The sequence below is a fragment of the Peromyscus californicus genome, unplaced genomic scaffold, assembly GCF_007827085.1.
Source record: "Peromyscus californicus insignis strain IS unplaced genomic scaffold, ASM782708v3 Scaffold_14__1_contigs__length_90479793_seg_2, whole genome shotgun sequence".
Lineage (NCBI taxonomy): Eukaryota > Metazoa > Chordata > Mammalia > Rodentia > Cricetidae > Peromyscus > Peromyscus californicus.
The window spans coordinates 71,479,610-71,498,317 of NW_026294436.1; the positions used below are offsets into that span (position 1 = coordinate 71,479,610).

The 18,708-nt window shown below is 43.3% G+C and overlaps 1 protein-coding gene across 1 annotated transcript in view; it reads right to left on the reverse strand.

Moving 5' to 3' along the window:
* Window positions 1–1,072: 1,072 nt before the first annotated feature.
* The window catches only part of Rrp15 (ribosomal RNA processing 15 homolog), a 33,281-nt gene continuing 15,645 nt past the window's right edge, over window positions 1,073–18,708 (reverse strand). Inside the window, exon 5 of the mRNA XM_052737948.1 lies at window positions 1,073–2,807. Within this exon, the coding sequence (XP_052593908.1) occupies window positions 2,673–2,807 (135 nt within the window). The 3' untranslated portion in view covers window positions 1,073–2,672. The remainder of the gene's footprint in view (window positions 2,808–18,708) is intronic.

Consider the following 18,708-nt stretch of genomic DNA (forward strand, 5'->3'; position numbering starts at 1 on the left):
ACTCAACGAGAAAACTGTGCTTTACACTGAGAACAGTTGTTACAACTGTCCAGACTAAGATACCACCACAGTGTTGGCTATTGGGCTCCATAATTCTTCCCAGATAAAGAAAGCTAACTTCTTGCACTGGGAAGATAGTTGAGTAGATAGTGTTTACCACACAAGTAGGGGCACCTGAATTCAATGTCCACAATTGTGTAAAAGCAAGGCATGCCAATGTTCAATGGTGATTCTAGCTGGCCAGTCTAGCCAAATCTGCAATCTCCAGGTCTAATGCAAGGCCCCACCTAAATAAATAAATAAGGTGAAGAGCAACTGAGGAAGACATCCATATTCACCCCTGGCCTACACACAAACACATAAACACACTCTCTCATGCATGCACACACAAGCCTCCCATGCATGTATGTGTAGTATATGTGTATATGTATATGTATGTGAGTGTCTGTGTGTGAGTATGTATTTGATCAGGATGCATGAGGTTGTAGGTTCAATCATTGGTATTTTAAATAAATACCTCCACCAAAGACTTGCTTAAGTACTTATTAATCTAGTTACAAAACAAACAAACAAATAAACCTCCCTCCAAGGCTGGAGTGATGACTTCAGATGGCTCAGAGCACTAGCTGCTCTCCCAGAAGTTCCCAGCACCCACATCAACTGTCTCACAATCACCTGGAAGCCCAGCTCTAAGGGATCTGACTCCCTCTTTGGCCTTCAAGAGCAATACATCCATGTGCACATATCTAAATACAGACATACACATATAAACAAAAATAAATAAATCTTTAAAAATAACAGTCATGGGGCTGGAGAGATGGCTCAGCAGTTAAGAGCACTGGCTGCTCTTCCAGGACTCAGGTCCAATTCCCAGTACCCACTCGGTGGTTCACAACTATCTGAAACTTCAGTTCCTGAGTATCTGATGCCCTCTTCTGGCCTCCACGGAACTGAATGCCCACGGTACAGACACAGACAGAGGCAAAAAATACATCAAAAAACAAACCAACAAACAAAAATAACAACGTAACACATGCTGTTATCTTAAGATAATGACACAGGACAGTGAAAGTCGTCTTTATAGAATTTAATGTAGAACCAGAAGAGACTTAAAAATCCACAAGGCAACGGCGAGAGAAAGAGGCTATTTCCAACACCCACTCCAGAACACACTCAGCAGCTGGGTGTGGTAGTGCACACCCGTAGTTCCCAAATTTGGGAAGCTGAAGCAAGAGAATGGAGATTTCCAAGACGACTCTGGTACCTCAGAAGTCCGACTCCAGAATTCCAGATAGCCATACTCGCCTTAGACTCCTCATACACACTGCCTCTGCTTAAGTACTTTGAAGCAAGACACAAAGACACTAAAACCTAGAAGACATGACCACGCAACAAAATTATGTCATGGCCTCTCTCAAAAGTGACACTTTGTTTCAGTGGTGACTCGATTTTATTATGGAATAAAATTTCCTCTGAAAGAAGAAATGTGTGAACACTTTCTTCCTTACTTGCATTTTGAAAGCTGGGTTCAACTAGCACAAATCTATGCCCCAGGACAACCTGTTCCTCATAAGCAGTCAGTCACTCATTTTCATCATCCAAATGTGAGCTTCAGAAAAAAAGCTGCAAACACTTAGAACGGCCCCAAAACAGTCAACAGAAGACAATGAAGTAAAATTTTCATTCTCAAAAGTAAAAAGTTTGTAGGTAGTACATTCTTTCCCAAAATTAGCCGTGTGTTGTGTTGAAATGTTAATCTGTGCTAAGGAGTATCCAAACACCTTAGTATTCCTGCATTACTACTGAGGAAAACTTGTTCATAGTTACTTAGATTAAAATGATAAAAACACCAGCCACATAATACAACACGTATGTTCCAAATATGTATACTATGGGTGAGTCCTCTTCATTTAATGGCAAACTCCAGCCAGGGGCTAATTCACCTGTAGTCATAGAAGATCTACAGCACTCAAAGTGATCTAAAGACATCAACATCTGTGGTCCAGCACACCCTGGGCAGGGTTAGGTTCAGCGCAAAGCATATGCAAGTGTGTGCACACAGGTGGGGGGGGGGGGGCTCACTTTATGGAAAGATGGACAGAGATGAACCCTTCTCAAAAGAGAACACGTCACATCCAGGACCTATTTCCTTTCAAATTTTGTAACTTGAGTAAAGTCTAGGGGAATCTTGGATGGATATTGGACAGTTTTATCAGTGTTTCTAAAATTCAAATACAAAAATTACAATTTGAAATTTTACTACATAGGTTTTCTTAAAGGCTTACCAACCTAAGTGACATCAATCACGCCCCACAATAGATATATGGATCTGAGTACACTGAAAAATCATACATCAAAGTACATAAATCATGAATGGGCTTACACATGAGAAACACTGGTGTATGATCTGTATGTGCTCACATGTAAGGATTCTAGAGAAACACACATCTTACTGCTCAAGAAAGGAACCTAATCCTTTGTACAAATATTTTTTGAAAATGCTTAAAGTTACATGAGGATTAAAAACAGACTCTGACTGCAGCGCGCACAGGAAGGAGGCGCACTGGAGCAGGTGTTCTCCGCAGTCCGGGGATTTAACAGAGGCCTCTTGGCTGCCAACAGCAGTCTGAGCTGATGTCTTGGAGGAGGGCGGGAGAGTCCGCCCAGTCTGCTCACTCACTGGCCGACCCCGCCCGGCTGGCGGCAGGCTCATCGCTCTCCTTGTCCCAGTCCTTCATACTGGCTCCCATCATGAAATCATCTCGCAGAATCTTCCACCCCGGGCCCTCTTCTGATTTCACTTCAGTCTGAGAAAATTTATAGAACCAAATATTCACAAATCAAATAAAGGAAAAATTTAAAAATTATACACTTCAAAACAAACTTTTCAATGTGTAGTTTTAAATGAGCTTAAACCAAGATAACATAAAATTGATTTTATATACTATGTTCATGTATATACAAATACACAGTAAAGTGAAAATTTTCAACTCCACCAATGAAACATGAAAGCAAAATAATTTAGAGCTGGGAGAATACAGTAAAATAAAGACTTGGTGACAATTTTTAAATATTTGGACAACATTAATTAGCCTTCAGTGATAACTGAACCCCAACTGCACTAACAAAAGATGGTTGCAGGGTGTGTGTTCAAGGTAGTAGGTACCATATCCAGAGTCTCTAACAGTGTGAACAAAATACCCCTCACTCTGTTACAATCTCACTACCTGACGCAATCACGGAACCAGAGACTAAACAACATGCCAAAATTATAAATAACTGAAGAAGGCAACAAACTAAGCAGCCAATTCATTTCATCCAGTCACAGGATTGATGCAATACTTGGAGCCAAGTACACCCGCCTTCCTTTTGTGGTACAACAGCACCACCTTGTGGCATTATGTAAGTAATGCAACATATTTCTCTGATGATTATTAACAACCATTGTCCAGCACTGTCCTGTGTCAGGAACACCGATGCAACAAAACCAAGTCCAGTTCTCAGGGAGGCAGCCAGTCTGTGCAAATCTATCCTATTTGGGGGCTATATCTATGTAGCAAGCGTTTTTAAAGAAAAAAAGACACCAAATGTTTGCAAGGTTTCACAGCTAGTTACCTAACTCTGCTGAAGCTGCTTCTGTCGATTTTTAAGGACACAGTTACACATCAAGGGAAAAAATGTCCTTCTGTATCACTTCTAGATTTGTGGGATGAAAAACTGACATGACTTGAACCAAGTATAACCCAGAGACAAGGCAGCATACAGATTTGGGTAGATGGGGGAACTGACTTAGTATTTCAAATATCAGTACCCTGCTGTAATGTAACCAGTGCAGAGAACCAGAAACCCTGTGCCATTTGAGAACACCACGGTGCAATGCTTGTCATACTGCAAACAGGAGGCAGACCTCTCCTCTCCCCGACGACCTCTGAAACTGGAGGCCTGCCGCTAGCCCGGGCTTTCTCTAACCCCATTTCTCTTGCTGGCCTCCTTTAGAGACGGCTGCTCCTGAGAGGCGTCTGGAACCAACAGGCACAGCCAACTTAACTGCTCAAAGCTTTCAATTAAAAAATAAACAGAATTTGAACTAAGGTCTCACACTGTAACCCAGGTTAGACCGGAACAAGTTACTGTAGCCCAGGCTGGCCTCCAACTCACAGCAATCCTCCTATCTAAGTTGGTTGCTGGGATTACAAGCATGAGCTACCATGCTCCAGTTTCAATTCAGTTTATTTTTTTAATTTGTCAACGATGCAACTTAGAATTATAAAATGCAGTGAAAAAACAAATTCTTGGTGATTTCAAGTTCCTGGCATGTTACCCTTTGAGACTGGTACCCCAGATAGTCTTGGGGTTTTCAAAATTGTGATATTTTAAACAGACTTCATACTCTATAATTTGAATAACTAAAATTCATGTTTAAAGAATAAAATACAAGCCGGACGGTGGCGGCGCACGCCTTTAATTCCAGCATTCAGAGGCAGAGGCAGGCGGATCTCTGTGAGTTCAAGGCCAGCCTGGGCTACAGAGTGAGTTCCAGGACAGCCAGAGCTACACAGAGAAACCCAGTCTAAAGGGAAAAAAAGTAAAATACAGCAAGCTTAGTCTACATGAATAAGCACCAAAGCTGACATTCAGATCCAGTTCTGTCTGAAATAGGCCATTAGAAACATCAAGGCTGACCAACGGCTAGCTTCAAGCTAAAACACTTGATAAGGGGAGAAGGGTAAGAAGACAAAACTAAGAAAAATCACATAAAAAAGAGACAAGCAGCAGAAGAAAAAGTAAGGCAGACGCCCGTTCAGGAGGCTCCAGAACAGAGGAGAAGATCAGTGTTTAGAATCCAGTGCCCGCACACAGTATTACTGAAATGTAAGGAGAAAACGGGAAAGATGTCGTGCTGCTGCAGCCTTTCTCAAAAGGAACTTCAGAGGATAGAAGCCAAAAGAGCACATCATCAGTGCAGCCAAGTAAGGAAAGTTCAGAATAACCTGACATCAGGCCTAAGGGATGCCTGCAGCAGTGACTTCAAGGGACAGAAGCATACTGAAGATGCCATCACAAGCCACCAGCCTTCCTGTCAACCTGTGTCAAAGCCTGGAGGCGTCTTCACTAACAACAATGAATGGAGACTAGATAGGCCAGAAGATGCAGGAGCCAACATGGGAGCAACTCCAGACGGCACCACAGACTGTCTAAAGAGCAGAAAGGTAGCCAGGGAAGAACCTGAGACAGTGGGTCTCAGACAAAGCAGAGTGAGGACTTCTAGCAAAGACTACCCAGGGGAACACAGGGAAGTCCGGAGGCCCCTGGCTTAGAGGCTACAGAGTGGGCGGAGGACACCAAAACCCAGCTTTATATGGAAATAAATGAGTTTGGGGCAAATGCGACTTCCAAAACTACATGCATTCAAAGAAACCTTAAAAGGTGGGACAGCAAAACACTAACAAAGGAGAAAAGACACACCCGCATCATCATTTCTCCAGTTTCTGGGTTTCCTCCAAGTTCATCCCAAGAGCATCTCTGTGAAGGACGACTTTTTTTTTAACCATAATAATTCCACCTCACTTTAATTTACCGTACTGTTGAGTCGGCATGTGTGGCTAGATGCTTCACACCGCCACATATTTAACTCTCTTGCCAGGTAGGAATTATCACTCCCATCTTATGCAAGGAAATTGAGGCTCCAAGACATGAAGCAGCTTATTCAAGTCCAGGAGTTAACGGACAAGTCATCCCTGAAGCACAGGAAAGATGCTACCAAAGTCCACATTTTGCACAGTCCACAGTAATGTGCTACCACAACGCCATCTCTAAAACGCACTGCTCCACCACCTGTTCCCACCAGCAGCCACACACTAGATCAATGCTAAAACACAGAAAATGCCTGACTGTGTTTAAGGCTACTGGGGTCGAGGGGGAAAACATGTCTCTCGTATTACAGGCCAGCCTCATACTTAACTATGTAAGGCAAGGATGATCCTGACCTTCTGACCTTCCTGCATCCACCTGACTGCTGGGATCACAGACATGTGTCACCACACATGGTTTCCACCATACTGGGGCTAAAACCCAGACCTTCGTGTATGCTGGTCAAGTACTCTGCCAGCTAAGCTACACCCCTCGCCCCTGTTTAAGATAATTTCTATAAGTTCCAATCTGAGCAAATTACATTGCCCTTATGAATGGTTCATAAACAATCTTACCATTGAGCACACTACTTAAGAGTATCCACAATGAAAAGATAAACCAAATAATCACAAGTTACCACAAGAACAGAACCAGGCATGGTAGTACATGCCTGTCTATAATCCCTGGGAGGCTGCGATTGAGTTGAAGTCAGGGTAGGCTACATGGTGAGACTCTATCTCAAATAAACAAAATAACTACAGGAGAGAGGTGGAGGAAAATTCCAGATGTGAAGGTATCAGAGCCTGGCAAGATGGCTTAGCAGGTAAAGGGAACTACGATGATGGTTTCCAAGCCTGATGGCCTGAGTTCAATCCCAGAATCCACATGGTGGAAGGAGAGAACCTCCTGATCCTGCATGTTGTCTTCTGACCTCCACACGCGCAGTGGCACACAACTAACCAATAAATCAATGTAATTTCAAAAAGCATTTAAAGATATGACAACAGAGTGGTTTCTCTGTAATAAAGAAGTAGCAACAACTTGATTTATTATTTTTAAGACAAGAACAAAAATCAAGAGACTTCTGTACTTGCTTGAAAGAAATGATTAATTCCTTAACTGGGTTTAAAGGCAATTGTAGTAAGGTGGGGTTTTGCTGCTGTGTAGAAACCAACACAAACAACTTAAGAGGAAAGGACTTACTGAGTCATGGTTTCAGCTCATCGTGGCTAAAACAAAGGTACAATAATGAACTCTAGAGGTGGTCATATCACCATGCTCAGCTGGATATTTAATCTTGGCTAGGAGCCGCATGGGCTTTGTATTGCTGTAGACAAACAACTTCAAGAAAGGGAAGGTGTAACTAAACTCATGGTTTGAGTTTGCATCCATGGTCAGTAGCTTCCACTGGCTGGTGAGGTAGATCTCCACAGTGAGGCAGAACAGCATGATGGGAGTACAGAATGAAGACTAAAGAAAAAGGTATGGGGTTTCAACAGCCCATCAAGGTCATGCCACCAATAACCCAATTTCTCCCAAATAAACCCAATCTCGTAGAGGCTCCATCACCTTCCAATAGCTCTACAGGTTGTGGCTCAAATCTTTGACCCTTGGGCCTTTGGGGACATTTGAGGTCTCAACGATAGCACTGTATCCCCACTTTCTATCCAGACCTTGTCATGGGGTATTTAGAATTGCTATGAGGTTGTACTAATTACACAGCCTAAAGCAACCTATATAACCCTTCACACTTATGCTAACTGACAAGGAAAATTGAATAGAGGTCAGTCAAACGGCTCAATACTTACTATGCAAGCAAGAGGCCCTGAGTTCAGATCCCCAGTGCCTATGGAAAACAGTGGGGTATGGCAGCATACACCTGTGGTCTTAGTGCTGCAAGGCAAAGACAAGAGGCCCCAACTGAAGGATGAGCTCCAAGTTCAGGGACAGACTGTCGGCTATTGAGGAGGCCATTCAACATTTAGCTCTAACCGCCACGCAGACACCCACAGGTAAGAGTACCAAATAAAACAACATGATGCAAAGAAACAATGTGTCCCTCAATGGCCTGCTTTTATATAAATAATCAAGATCATTCAGAAGCAACTGGTGTAAATCTGAAAGACAAAGACAGCTCTTAAAGTGTTAACCAGCTTCCATTAAGTTCAGACACACTGACAGCTAAGAAATGCTGAGGAAATTAGTTCAACAGCAAATAAACAGTTTAATCTCATTCCAATCTAAAGGAAGAAAAAGTCAAACCCTAAAAGAATGGTCACATCTAAATTTAGCAGTTATCAACAAGCTAATTTCAATCGATTTATCCAGTTAACACAGAGTTTTACTTTAATTTTCGCTAAACTAAACCGTTTTAGTACTGGCTCATTGCATCTAAATACCTTTTTTATTTAAAATGTTTAGCAAACTATTTTCAACTACAGTTATCTACCCACAATTAACTCAGCCTTTTTAAAATTCTCCCTGTGAGATGGAAGATACACAGGAATTTCTTCACATTTGAATACATGTAACAGTGCATGCAGCCTTTCCTTTCAGAAGTGGAAATGAAATCAATGGCTTGTAATCATGCAGGATATCCCACCATCACACTGGTCATAAGAACTGAACTTCCTTCATGAATGTACAAGAGCTCCTCCCATAAAAACCCTACACGATGGATGGAGACTATGGGACAAGCATGTCAACACAGTGCCACTTCTCCCTGGTCCTAAAAGAACAAGTGGACCAAACTTGCTCCTTCCCAAGTTTGCATCCCCCCAAACCACATCCTACCTGCTGGGGAGGAGGCACATACCTCAAAGGAAACTGATCAATTAATTACCCCTTTAACCTGGGAAGCCTTCATCATCTATGGAACCTTCTGACCACACACCGATGCTTCAGTACAGCATCAAAACAGCACACCCAATTAATTAACTATTAACCCACAGATTCATTATTAATTCTTCAAAACAACCACCTGGTTTCTTTTAAAAAGTCAGTGGTATTTTTGTTTGTCTTTATTTTTTCAGTTGTTTTACTGGGCTAGAATAAATGACAAGATAAAATCAAATATAATATGTTAACCTTGACTGGATTTTGGTACTCAAAGTTATAAAAGAATCTTCTGAATTATTATGGTATTTGAATTATATCTTAGAACCCTATTTTTTAAAGATGATCTTTGGTGTACACATAGTTACAGCCTTCAATTATCAACAACCAGAATTTAAATGAGGAGAAAGATGGGCAGACAAAACAGAAACAACAAAAAAGGGGGGGTTAATGACTAATGTAGACTTAATAAGAGAAGCAGGCATCCCTCACACTATTCTTAGTTAGATATTCTTCCTATTTAGGAGTTTTCATAAACAATCATGTAAGAAGGTAGTTTACATTTTGCATTCAGAGCACAATACTTAAATAAAAAAATACACTTGCTTTCTAGAAAATCCTAATTTCTTGCAAAAACAACTAAAAAGCCAATCCTAACAGGTAAATCACAAAGTGCCCCCTCCCCTGAATTCTATTATCTTCTACATCAAAAGCAGGAATGAGAACCCTAGTAAAAATCCAGGCTGCAGCTGCCTCCCTGTCCTCTTTCTAGTCTGTCTGGTCTCAGGACTTCAAGCAGGTCTATGCAGGCAGCGACACCAACAGCTGTCTGCACAGTGACTGCAGCACGGACAGAGTCATGCTGCATTTGAGTCCAGACTCCACTGACCTCCATGGGGTGAGCTGGCTTAACTGTCTTGATTGGTTCTGACTTGGGCTTTCCAGCTCTAAGAAGAGTCTCTACTTCTAACAGCAGCAGCAAGAAAGAACCGTGCGCACCACCTAGCACACAGCAACACGTCCCAGTCCCACTACTCTTACTGAGGTCCCATTTCAATATGCACCTGTAGTAGAATATTATTTTAAGGTGTGTTACTTTTGTTCACGTTGCATGTGTTACTGTGGCTGTGTAAATCACCTGATGGTCTAATGAAGAACTAGCCAATAGCAAGGCAGGAGAAAGGACAGGCAGGGCTGGCAGTCAGAGAGAATATATAGAGGGAGAAATCTGGAAAGGGAGAACAAGAAGGAGCCAGAGAAGGAGGAAGACTCCAGGGGCCAGCCACCCAGCTACACAGCAAGCCACGGAATAGGAGTAAGATTTACAGAAGTAAGAGAACAGGAAAAGCCAGAGGCAAAAGACAGCCGGGATAATTTCAGTAAAGCTGGCTGGAAGCTAAGCCAAACTAAGGCCAGGCATTCATAAGTAAGAATAAGCCTCCATGTGTCTGTTTATTTGGGAGCTGGGTGGCAGGCCCCCGCAAAGAGCCAAAATACCAACAACATGTACCCACCAGATTCCCAACTCAGCACATGGGTGATGGTCTAATGAGATCTGGACACATTCTTAAAGTGAGACCCTGATTTAAACAGTATGGCAGTCTCCACACACCTTTAATCCCAGCACTCGGGAGGCAGAGGCAGGCAGATCTCTGAGTTCGATATCAGCCTGGCCTACAAAATGAGTTCCAGGACAGCCAGGGCTGTTACACAGAGAAACTCTTTCTCAAAAAACAAAACAAAATCCACTTTCTTGTTTCTTGTTAAGGAAGCCTTCTAAGCAGTAGTTAGATAATAGCAAGACAAAGCAGACAAACTTCTAGCTTCTTGAAACTCTATTCTTTTGTAAGAATTATGTGTTAAGGACTCAACGTGTAAATGAGTAAGAATGTTCCAAATCTAATTGTATTGAATTATTTTAGGAACCTTCTGAATTTATAATATCCAGATACGAAGTTCTAACAGCTCCCTTTAAAGTTGGCTGCAGATGTCAGAGTTCATCTTGTCTAATATTTTTAGGAAGACAATGTGCACAAAGGACAGAGACTCAGTCTACGGACAAGTCAAAGAAACAACACTGTGACGCCTAGAAAGCAGCTGGGGTGCACAAACAACTTCCTGTGCACTTGGTGCTGGGACTCCCCTCACCTTCAGGATGCAGGCTGATATTGCTCACACAGAATACAACTTTTGAATCCCATTAGATTCTAGAATCCGTGGCCTCAGTCACTATGTACACTATATAACAATTCCCATCAAGACTCTCAACTGTGTACTGCTCAAATAATGACTTTTAGGAAGAAACCAGAAAAGACTTTTCGGATTTTAAAGTGAGTGGGACAGGCACAAACACAGGCGTACAGGCGTCACAGAACAAGACGGGGCTCAAGCTAGGACAGGGCATCATGAACTTCAAGTGAGACAGCAGCTTCACAGCAGCTTCACGATGACTAGCTCTTACTCCACACTCAGCCCATATCCCATCCCAAACATAACTCGCTCCAATGATAACTGCTGTTCACGTCCGACAGTATCCCACACCACAACTACAGTGCTTTTGTAAATGACTACAGTAAAAATCTGACTTTAAACTGCTCCCATCCACAGCAATGTAGAGGGCCCTGCTCCTTCATTTCAAGCCTGGAGGCTTGCTTTGTCTAAACTCTACTGTTTAGGCATTTTCAGTAAACAAACAGTAAGCTGAATTGTTTACAAGTTGTCATTCCACACATTCCATTTGCAGATTAAGGGGGAGTAAAGCCCTGTTCACAGCCCTGCAAGGGGCAATTTGAGGACAGAACCTTTCTCTACCTATTCCCAAACCAACTACAAATGTCCTGAAAATGCTGAAGCCTCCTGGAGACCTCCCTTCTGGGCTTTCTTCTCAGTGGCAAGGATTCAGTAGGTGTAAGCACCAGAGAAGCACACAGTTTTAAAAGTACCTAACCACACAAGGTCTGGGTTGTAAGACACAAGTAAGCCTGTTTCTTCAAAGGCATTCTCAACACTGAATGCCTGGTTATATTCCAGGGCTGCCATTTAAGAGAGATGAAGGGATAAGCAGCATGCCCACTCCCCCCCCAATCTCTGCTCAACATTCAAAGACCTCAAAGCACAAAGAGAAAAATAAACAGCCCTGCCTCGTGCACCGAAATCTGTTGTCCAGCACTGACCCTGGACGTTTCTGTCCCGGGGGAAACAGCAGCTCTCTCTCTCTCCCCTCTGCAAGACCACTGACACTGACAGTGTCAGTTTCCGGTGACGAAAACTCTTGCAGAAAGTCTTAACTAAGGGCAGAGGTCACAGAGCAATGCCATCCATAGCAACCAACGGTCTCCTTTAAATTCAGATTTAAAATATGGCATGTAGATGTATCCAACCTTCTTATTAAATAAGAAACACAGAACCAATGCAAAGAAGAAAGCCAAGAGGTCAGAGCTAAGAGCTAAAACCTTACCCTTCCTCCTGCGGTGGTCCTACCTCTCCGAACCAGAGCTACCCCTGTGTTAAAGTCTTTATATAGAGTTCCTGTCCTGCCTTCTCATTGGTTGTAAACCCAACCACATGACCGCCTCCTCACAGCCTGTCTGTATAGGCCTCCAGGTTTTCCATGATTGGTATTAAGATTAAAGGCATGTGTATCCAATAATGGCTGTATCCCTGAACACACAGAGACTTACCCAGCTCTGCCTACCAAGTGCTGGAATTACAAGCGTACGCTACCACTGCCCTGCTTTCCTATGGCTTGCTAATAGCTCTGACCCCCGGGCAACTTTATTTATTAACATACAAATAACATTTTAATACAAATAAAATATCACCATATTTCCCCTTTCTGTGTTTCTTATTTAATAAGAAGGTTGGGCCGGGCGGTGGTGGCGCATGCCTTTAATCCCAGCACTCGGGAGGCAGAGCCAGGCGGATCTCTGTGAGTTCGAGGCCAGCCTGGACTACCAAGTGAGTTCCAGGAAAGGCGCAAAGCTACACAGAGAAACCCTGTCTCGAAAAACCAAAAAAAAAAAAAAAAAAAAAAAAAGAAGGTTGGATACATCTACAAATGGCGTCCAACGTGGTGGCAAGAGTTTCCACCTAAAAACTGAGAAAAAAGATTCTAAAACGGAGCTAAAAACAGCTTCCTAATTGTCTCTCTCAAATGAGTGGCAGCTGCCGGTTTGAGCTACTGGCGGGTTCCTAGCATGTGCGCTCGACCTGCAGTATGGTGGGAATGAGGCCTCTGCAAGTGGCACATTAAGCTGTGTGGTGGATTTAGCCTTTGCAGGTACAAAACAAAAAAAGAGGTTTCTGGACTACACGCTGCTTGGCTAAAAGCATAGACCCACGATAGCTCCCAGAGCTGGCGGTAAACCACCGCCATGTTGGGAAGCTGAGGTGGGCGGAGCCAGCAGCCACAGCTGCTGCAGTTTAAGGCAATAGATTCACAATAAGACAGATTCAGATGTAATAGTTTACAATGTGTGTAAAAGATACGTAGGCTTGAAAGAGACCAAAAAGGTAATATATACAGTTATATAAACAAATACATAGTTTTAAAAATAAAGTCTTTAAAGAGACAGTAAGGTAGTATAAAAATAAGCCACGTAAAAAATGGATATTACACAGAGAATCTGGATTGTGTTGTCTTTGGGATTCTTAACTGCAGAGAGATATTTGATTGTAAAGAAAGCTGAGTTAAACCAGTATGTATATTTTAAAGATACCTTGACTTCAAAATTTGGATGTAAGGATATGTTGCTTTGGAAAAGAGTCTCTTTTGTTTCCACAGAAAGCAAGAGGCTATGGATTTGTTCCAGATTAAGATACATCAGGTTTGACCAGCCAAGACCCCTTGAAAGGTCTCCGATGACACCTTGGCCCAAATGATCCAACATCCAGAATGGTTTGAAGGCAACTGGCTCAGACAATACAGCCTCATGGATTATTCCATAATCCTAAAATTTTCTTTGTGTCCCCATAAGATACAGCGCCCCCCTCCAGCAGGAAGTAGTAAGAGAAGCTACGCCCAAATTCCCAAATTATATGTAATTTTACTTTGTTAAAGTTAAAACCTTCCTTTTTGGAAAAAAAAAAGGGGGGTGGGGAAGTGCTGTGGGATGTTCTGTTTGTCACGTGTGTTGCTAATTAGTCAATAAATAAAACACTGATTGGCCATTGGCTAAGCAGGAAGTGTAGGCGGGACAAGGAGGAGAATAAAGCTGGGAAGTGGAAGGCTGAGTCAGGGAGACACTGCCAGCCGCCATCAGGACAAGGAAGATGTAAAGTACCGGTAAGCCACAAGCCATGTGGCAAGGTATAGATTAATAGAAATGGATTAATTTAAGCTGTAAGAACAGTTAACAAGAAGCCTGCCACGGCCATACAGTTTGTAAGCAATATAAGTCTCTGTGTTTACTTGATTGGGTTTGAGCGGCTTGGGACTGGCGGGTGAGAGAGATTTGTCCTGACTGTGGGTCAGGCAGGAAAACTCTAGCTACAATGGCACATGCAGTCCTGGCTTCAGGAAAAGAACTAAATTCCACAAAACCCCACCAGAGTTTACCTGGCTTTTGAAGAAAACAGCAAAAGAAATAATGACAGTTGTTAAGAGTAAGTAAACTAAACTAACCTATCTTCACGGTCTTAACAAACCTTGACTATTGTAACATATGTGAGAAAACACGTTCTTCCAGAAGGTACGCATCTGGACTGTAGACACAAGCACTCACTGCTTCCTGCACAGCACCCTACACAGAGTGCCCATGTAAGGCATCATTACCTAGTCCAGAGAAGGCCTATGGTCTAGGGAAAATCAGTTCTCTACACCTAGAAACCTTTCCATCTACTCATGAGAAATCTTCCTAATACACTATTCACCCTGCCTGACTTGATAAGCAGCCGTCACCAGATTCAGGAACCCCAAAGACACCCGGAGTCCATCAGCTCCTGCCACAAGCGGCCCTACCACACAGATTCTTCTCCCCAGCTGCAGCCACACTGATTCCTACAGCCGGAAAATGCCTCTCTCCACGCCCCAGGATCGACCTGTCATCACCGTCCTGTCTCATTTCTGATTACAACTGGGAGCACACACCGCCTCCCAAAGTCTCCACCCCCCAAACATGTTCCACTTTTTATCTTCTCAATTTTGGTAAAACCTATCAGTTTTGTGTCTCCCTACTGTGAATCAGTTATTTACAATCCTTCTCATCATGTCAGACTGAAGGTGAATGGATTCCAACCTTCGATCTGCTTCTGCAATCTGTTTTTTTCCGGGTTCCAACCCACATGGCCTTCACCCAGCGTCTCCCCTCTTGCTGACTCTGGCAGCGGCCTCCCACAAGCTGGTCTTCTGAAGCTACCTTCCCACCTCTACCCTTTGTCTTCCTTAACAACAATCAGATCCGGCCAGAGCACATACCTGGTGAAATCAGACCCTAAGAACTCAAGTCCAAATCCCTAAACACAAGTATGAGATTTACAATCTGACCCCAATCTGTGTCCTCAGAATCCCTCCTAACCCATCAGCAAACAACTCACGTGCCAACCTCTATGAAGAAGAAAACAAAAAAAGAATTTGGTGTGGTTCCCATTTGCCTGTGGATTCCAACAACCATGAGTTAAAAAAAAAAAAAAAATCAAAGGGGGCGGGGGAATATGTCTGTCTGGCAGCTAACACACCACGACCCCTGAACAGCGAAGCCCAGCCCAGCCTAAGAGCATCCCAAGTGAGGAATATTTAAAATGTACATACTACACAGTTTGACACCATGGATGCTGGTGTCCGCACGAGTCCTCCCCACACACTGACACAAAGCTACACAGATGTGGGAAAGACCAGGGAAGTGGCAGGGACTGCTCGCTATGGAGCATCTACTTCACGGCAGCTTTAAACCCAGGCTAGGTTCTGATGTTCTGAGCACAGGGCTCGTGACTGTCACAATTCCTGCTAACCTCCTCACACATTTTCCCAACTGAAGTCTAATTTCATAAGCAATGAACAGGTGTGCAAAGGGCTCCTCTTCCTGTGTGTAAATGAAGCATGGGGTAGGATCACATCTGACCTTCAATCCTCTACTCCAAATTTCTATTTGGGAGTTAGGAATAGGCTGTGCTTACATCTTCTCACTTCAACTAACTGTATGTCTTTCCATAAGCCCACCTAAATAAACAAACAAAACAGAACGTGGTAGAGTAAGTCCTTAATATCGCGTAACAAGATTATTGCTACACAATACACAATGAAGGAAACGCCATTACTGAGGAGCAGATGCTGGGTGGTTGTTCAACAATGACTGACTTACTCCTACATGGAAGCATGGCAACACGAGCAATCTCTGAACAGGAAAACAGACTGGTAAACTAGTAAACCCAAAGGTACACTGTACTGCAGTTGATTCCCGTCGTGGGCATCCCCTGCCGACTATCACAGACCTACAGCAGTTCAAGCAGGACACGAATGGGCAGTCGTGAAGCAGCTGCCACACAAGCCTGAGGACCTGCACTTAGTCCCCAGCCACAGAGAGGACACAGCAGGTCCCTGGGAATTGTGGGGAGCCTGTTTAGACAAATCAGCAAGCTCCAGATTCAGTGAGAGAAGGGAAGGTAGGCAACGCAGGAAGTCAGCCTCTGTGCCCGCCCCCAATGAGCACAGACAATGTTACCAACATTAAACGAAACATGTATTGCTGAATAAACAGATAATTTTACACATGACAAAAAAGTTTCCTAAATGAAAGAAGCTGCTGTCTCTCCTGCAATGAGCCCATAAAGGGCCTTTGGTTTCACCTCTCAGGACCCCAGCTCCAAGGACTAACTCTAACTGGTGACTCAACTATAATTTATTGCTTACTATCATTAAAAATATTTAACAGTCTTCTAAAAAATCTTTCCCTAAAGTGGCCTTTGAGAGCAGCTGAACTGTTTTCCCAAGAAAGCTTCTAAAATATGGTTTCTAACTATTTCACAGATAAAGACAAATGACTGTATAAGAAAACTAAGAACTAACCTCACGCAAATGGACAGGATGTTAACACGCCCACACCACTCAGCAGTTTATATAGTGTGATCTTTATCAAAAACAAACAAACAAGGACATTTTTTCACAGAAACAGAAGGTTCTACTAAAATCTGTAGCCACAAAAGACCCCAAAAGCCAAAGCATCACAGTCCCTGACTCCAACACACTAAAGAGATACAATAATCAAAACATAGAAAGACATAAAAACAGAAATCAGTTCTCTCTCCAGCCAACTGGTTCTGTTGTTTTGAAGAGTCTTGCTATAATGATCTGGAAACCATCAGCAGGGTGACAACACCCTTCAGAGTACATAGGGTCGGGTGAGAACACACTCTACAGAGTGCATGGGGGGGGTATAATAGCACACCCTACAGAGTGCATGGGGTGTGTGTGATAGCACACCCTACAGAGTGCATGGGGGGTATGTGATAGCACACCCTACAGAGTTCATGGGGGGGGGGTGATAGCACACCCTACAGAGTGCATGGGGGGTATGTGATAGCACACCCTACAGAGTGCATGGGGGGTATGTGATAGCACACCCTACAGAGTGCATGGGGTGTGTGTGATAGCACACCCTACAGAGTGCATGGGGGGGGTGATAGCACACCCTACAGAGTGCATGGAGGGGGAGGGAGGGGTGACAGCATACCCTACAGAGTGCAGGGATGGGGAGGGAGGGGTGACAGCACACCCTACAGAGTGCATGGAGGGGGAGGGAGGGGTGACAGCACACCCTACAGAGTGCAGGGAGGGGGAGGAGCGGGGGTTTTCTGCCCACCAGCCACCTGACAGAAAATAAATACAAAAACTTAGCAGCAAGAGATCAAATAATTTGATTTCTTGAAAAATGGGCAATTGACCTAAACAGAAGCTCTTCAAAACAAACACAAACATCTAGTATTTATATGAGAAATGTCCAACATTATTAACCACTAGGGAGATCCAAGTTAAAAGTACACTGAGGAGATGGTCTGGTGGCACCTTCAATCCCAGCTCTCAGGAGGCAGGGACAGGCAGATCTCGGTGAGTGTGAAGCCAGCCTATTGCACATAGCAAATTCCAGAGCTATATAGTAAAACCCTATCTTGATAAAGTTAAAATAAGCCTGCCCTGAAATTCTAACTCACCCTAGTCAAAATGGCTATTACCCCAAAGACAAAAAAATAACAAATCCGGTGCCAAAGTGGAGAAAAGGAGCCTTTCTGTGCTTTTGGTGGGAATATACAATCATACAGCCACTGTAGAAGTATGGGGGTTCCTAGAAACACAACTGCCATATGATCCAGTCATGCAACTTGTGGTCATTTACCCAACAGAAAAGAAATAGGCAGAGTACAGAAAAAAAAAACACAAACAAACAAACAAACAAAACCAAAAGGTGGACAGGCGGGCCACACAGCGATTACTGAAGCCCTGTTCACAATAGCCAGGGTACCAAATCAGTCAGTCATATCAAGAAATAAATGCACAAATAACCAAACACAGTAAATGGACACTGTGCAGCATTATTGAGCCTTAAGGAAATTATGCCATTTACAGGTAGCAGGTAAATCTAACCATCAAGTTAAGTGAAATCAAGCAGATTTAGAGCATAGGTATTACATGTTTTCTCTCACATGCAGAAACCCAAAAAACCAAAAGTGACAACGACCAGAAAGCAAAAGAAAAGACTACTCTGAAAAGTGGGAGGGAGGGCACGAGGGTAGAAGGGAAAACAGCCATGCTCAATGACAACACAGACGGATATGAAAAGTATCGGAAGTCCACCAATGTGCACAACTAATATACATTAATACTCATCATTCTAAAAGGCACTGGGTGAAACTGTGGCAACCAACCCAGTGGGGAAAGGTAAGAATCCAGACTCAAGTCAAGTGCTGGAGAGGAGTCAGGGTGAGGAGAGTCCTGGGTGACAGGCCTGACAGGATGGAGCAGCAGCTGGCAGTCTACACAAACAGCAGGTCATCACCCATGTTCCAGGGACACTGGAAAAAAGAATCCTACCCCAAATGCAGTAGACGGCAGGACCGTTCTAGAGACAGACGGTTCCAAGAGGAACTATACAAACTGACATGTGGGCATCCTTTTAAGAAACTAGCTTTCTTTGTTACCTACAGCCTAGCTCTCCATCAACAAATTCTGGGCTTACAAGTAAGCTCTTGCCACTCCTCAGTATGTTATTCTGAGATAGGAACAGTGAAGATCACCACCATTCATTTGAAGAC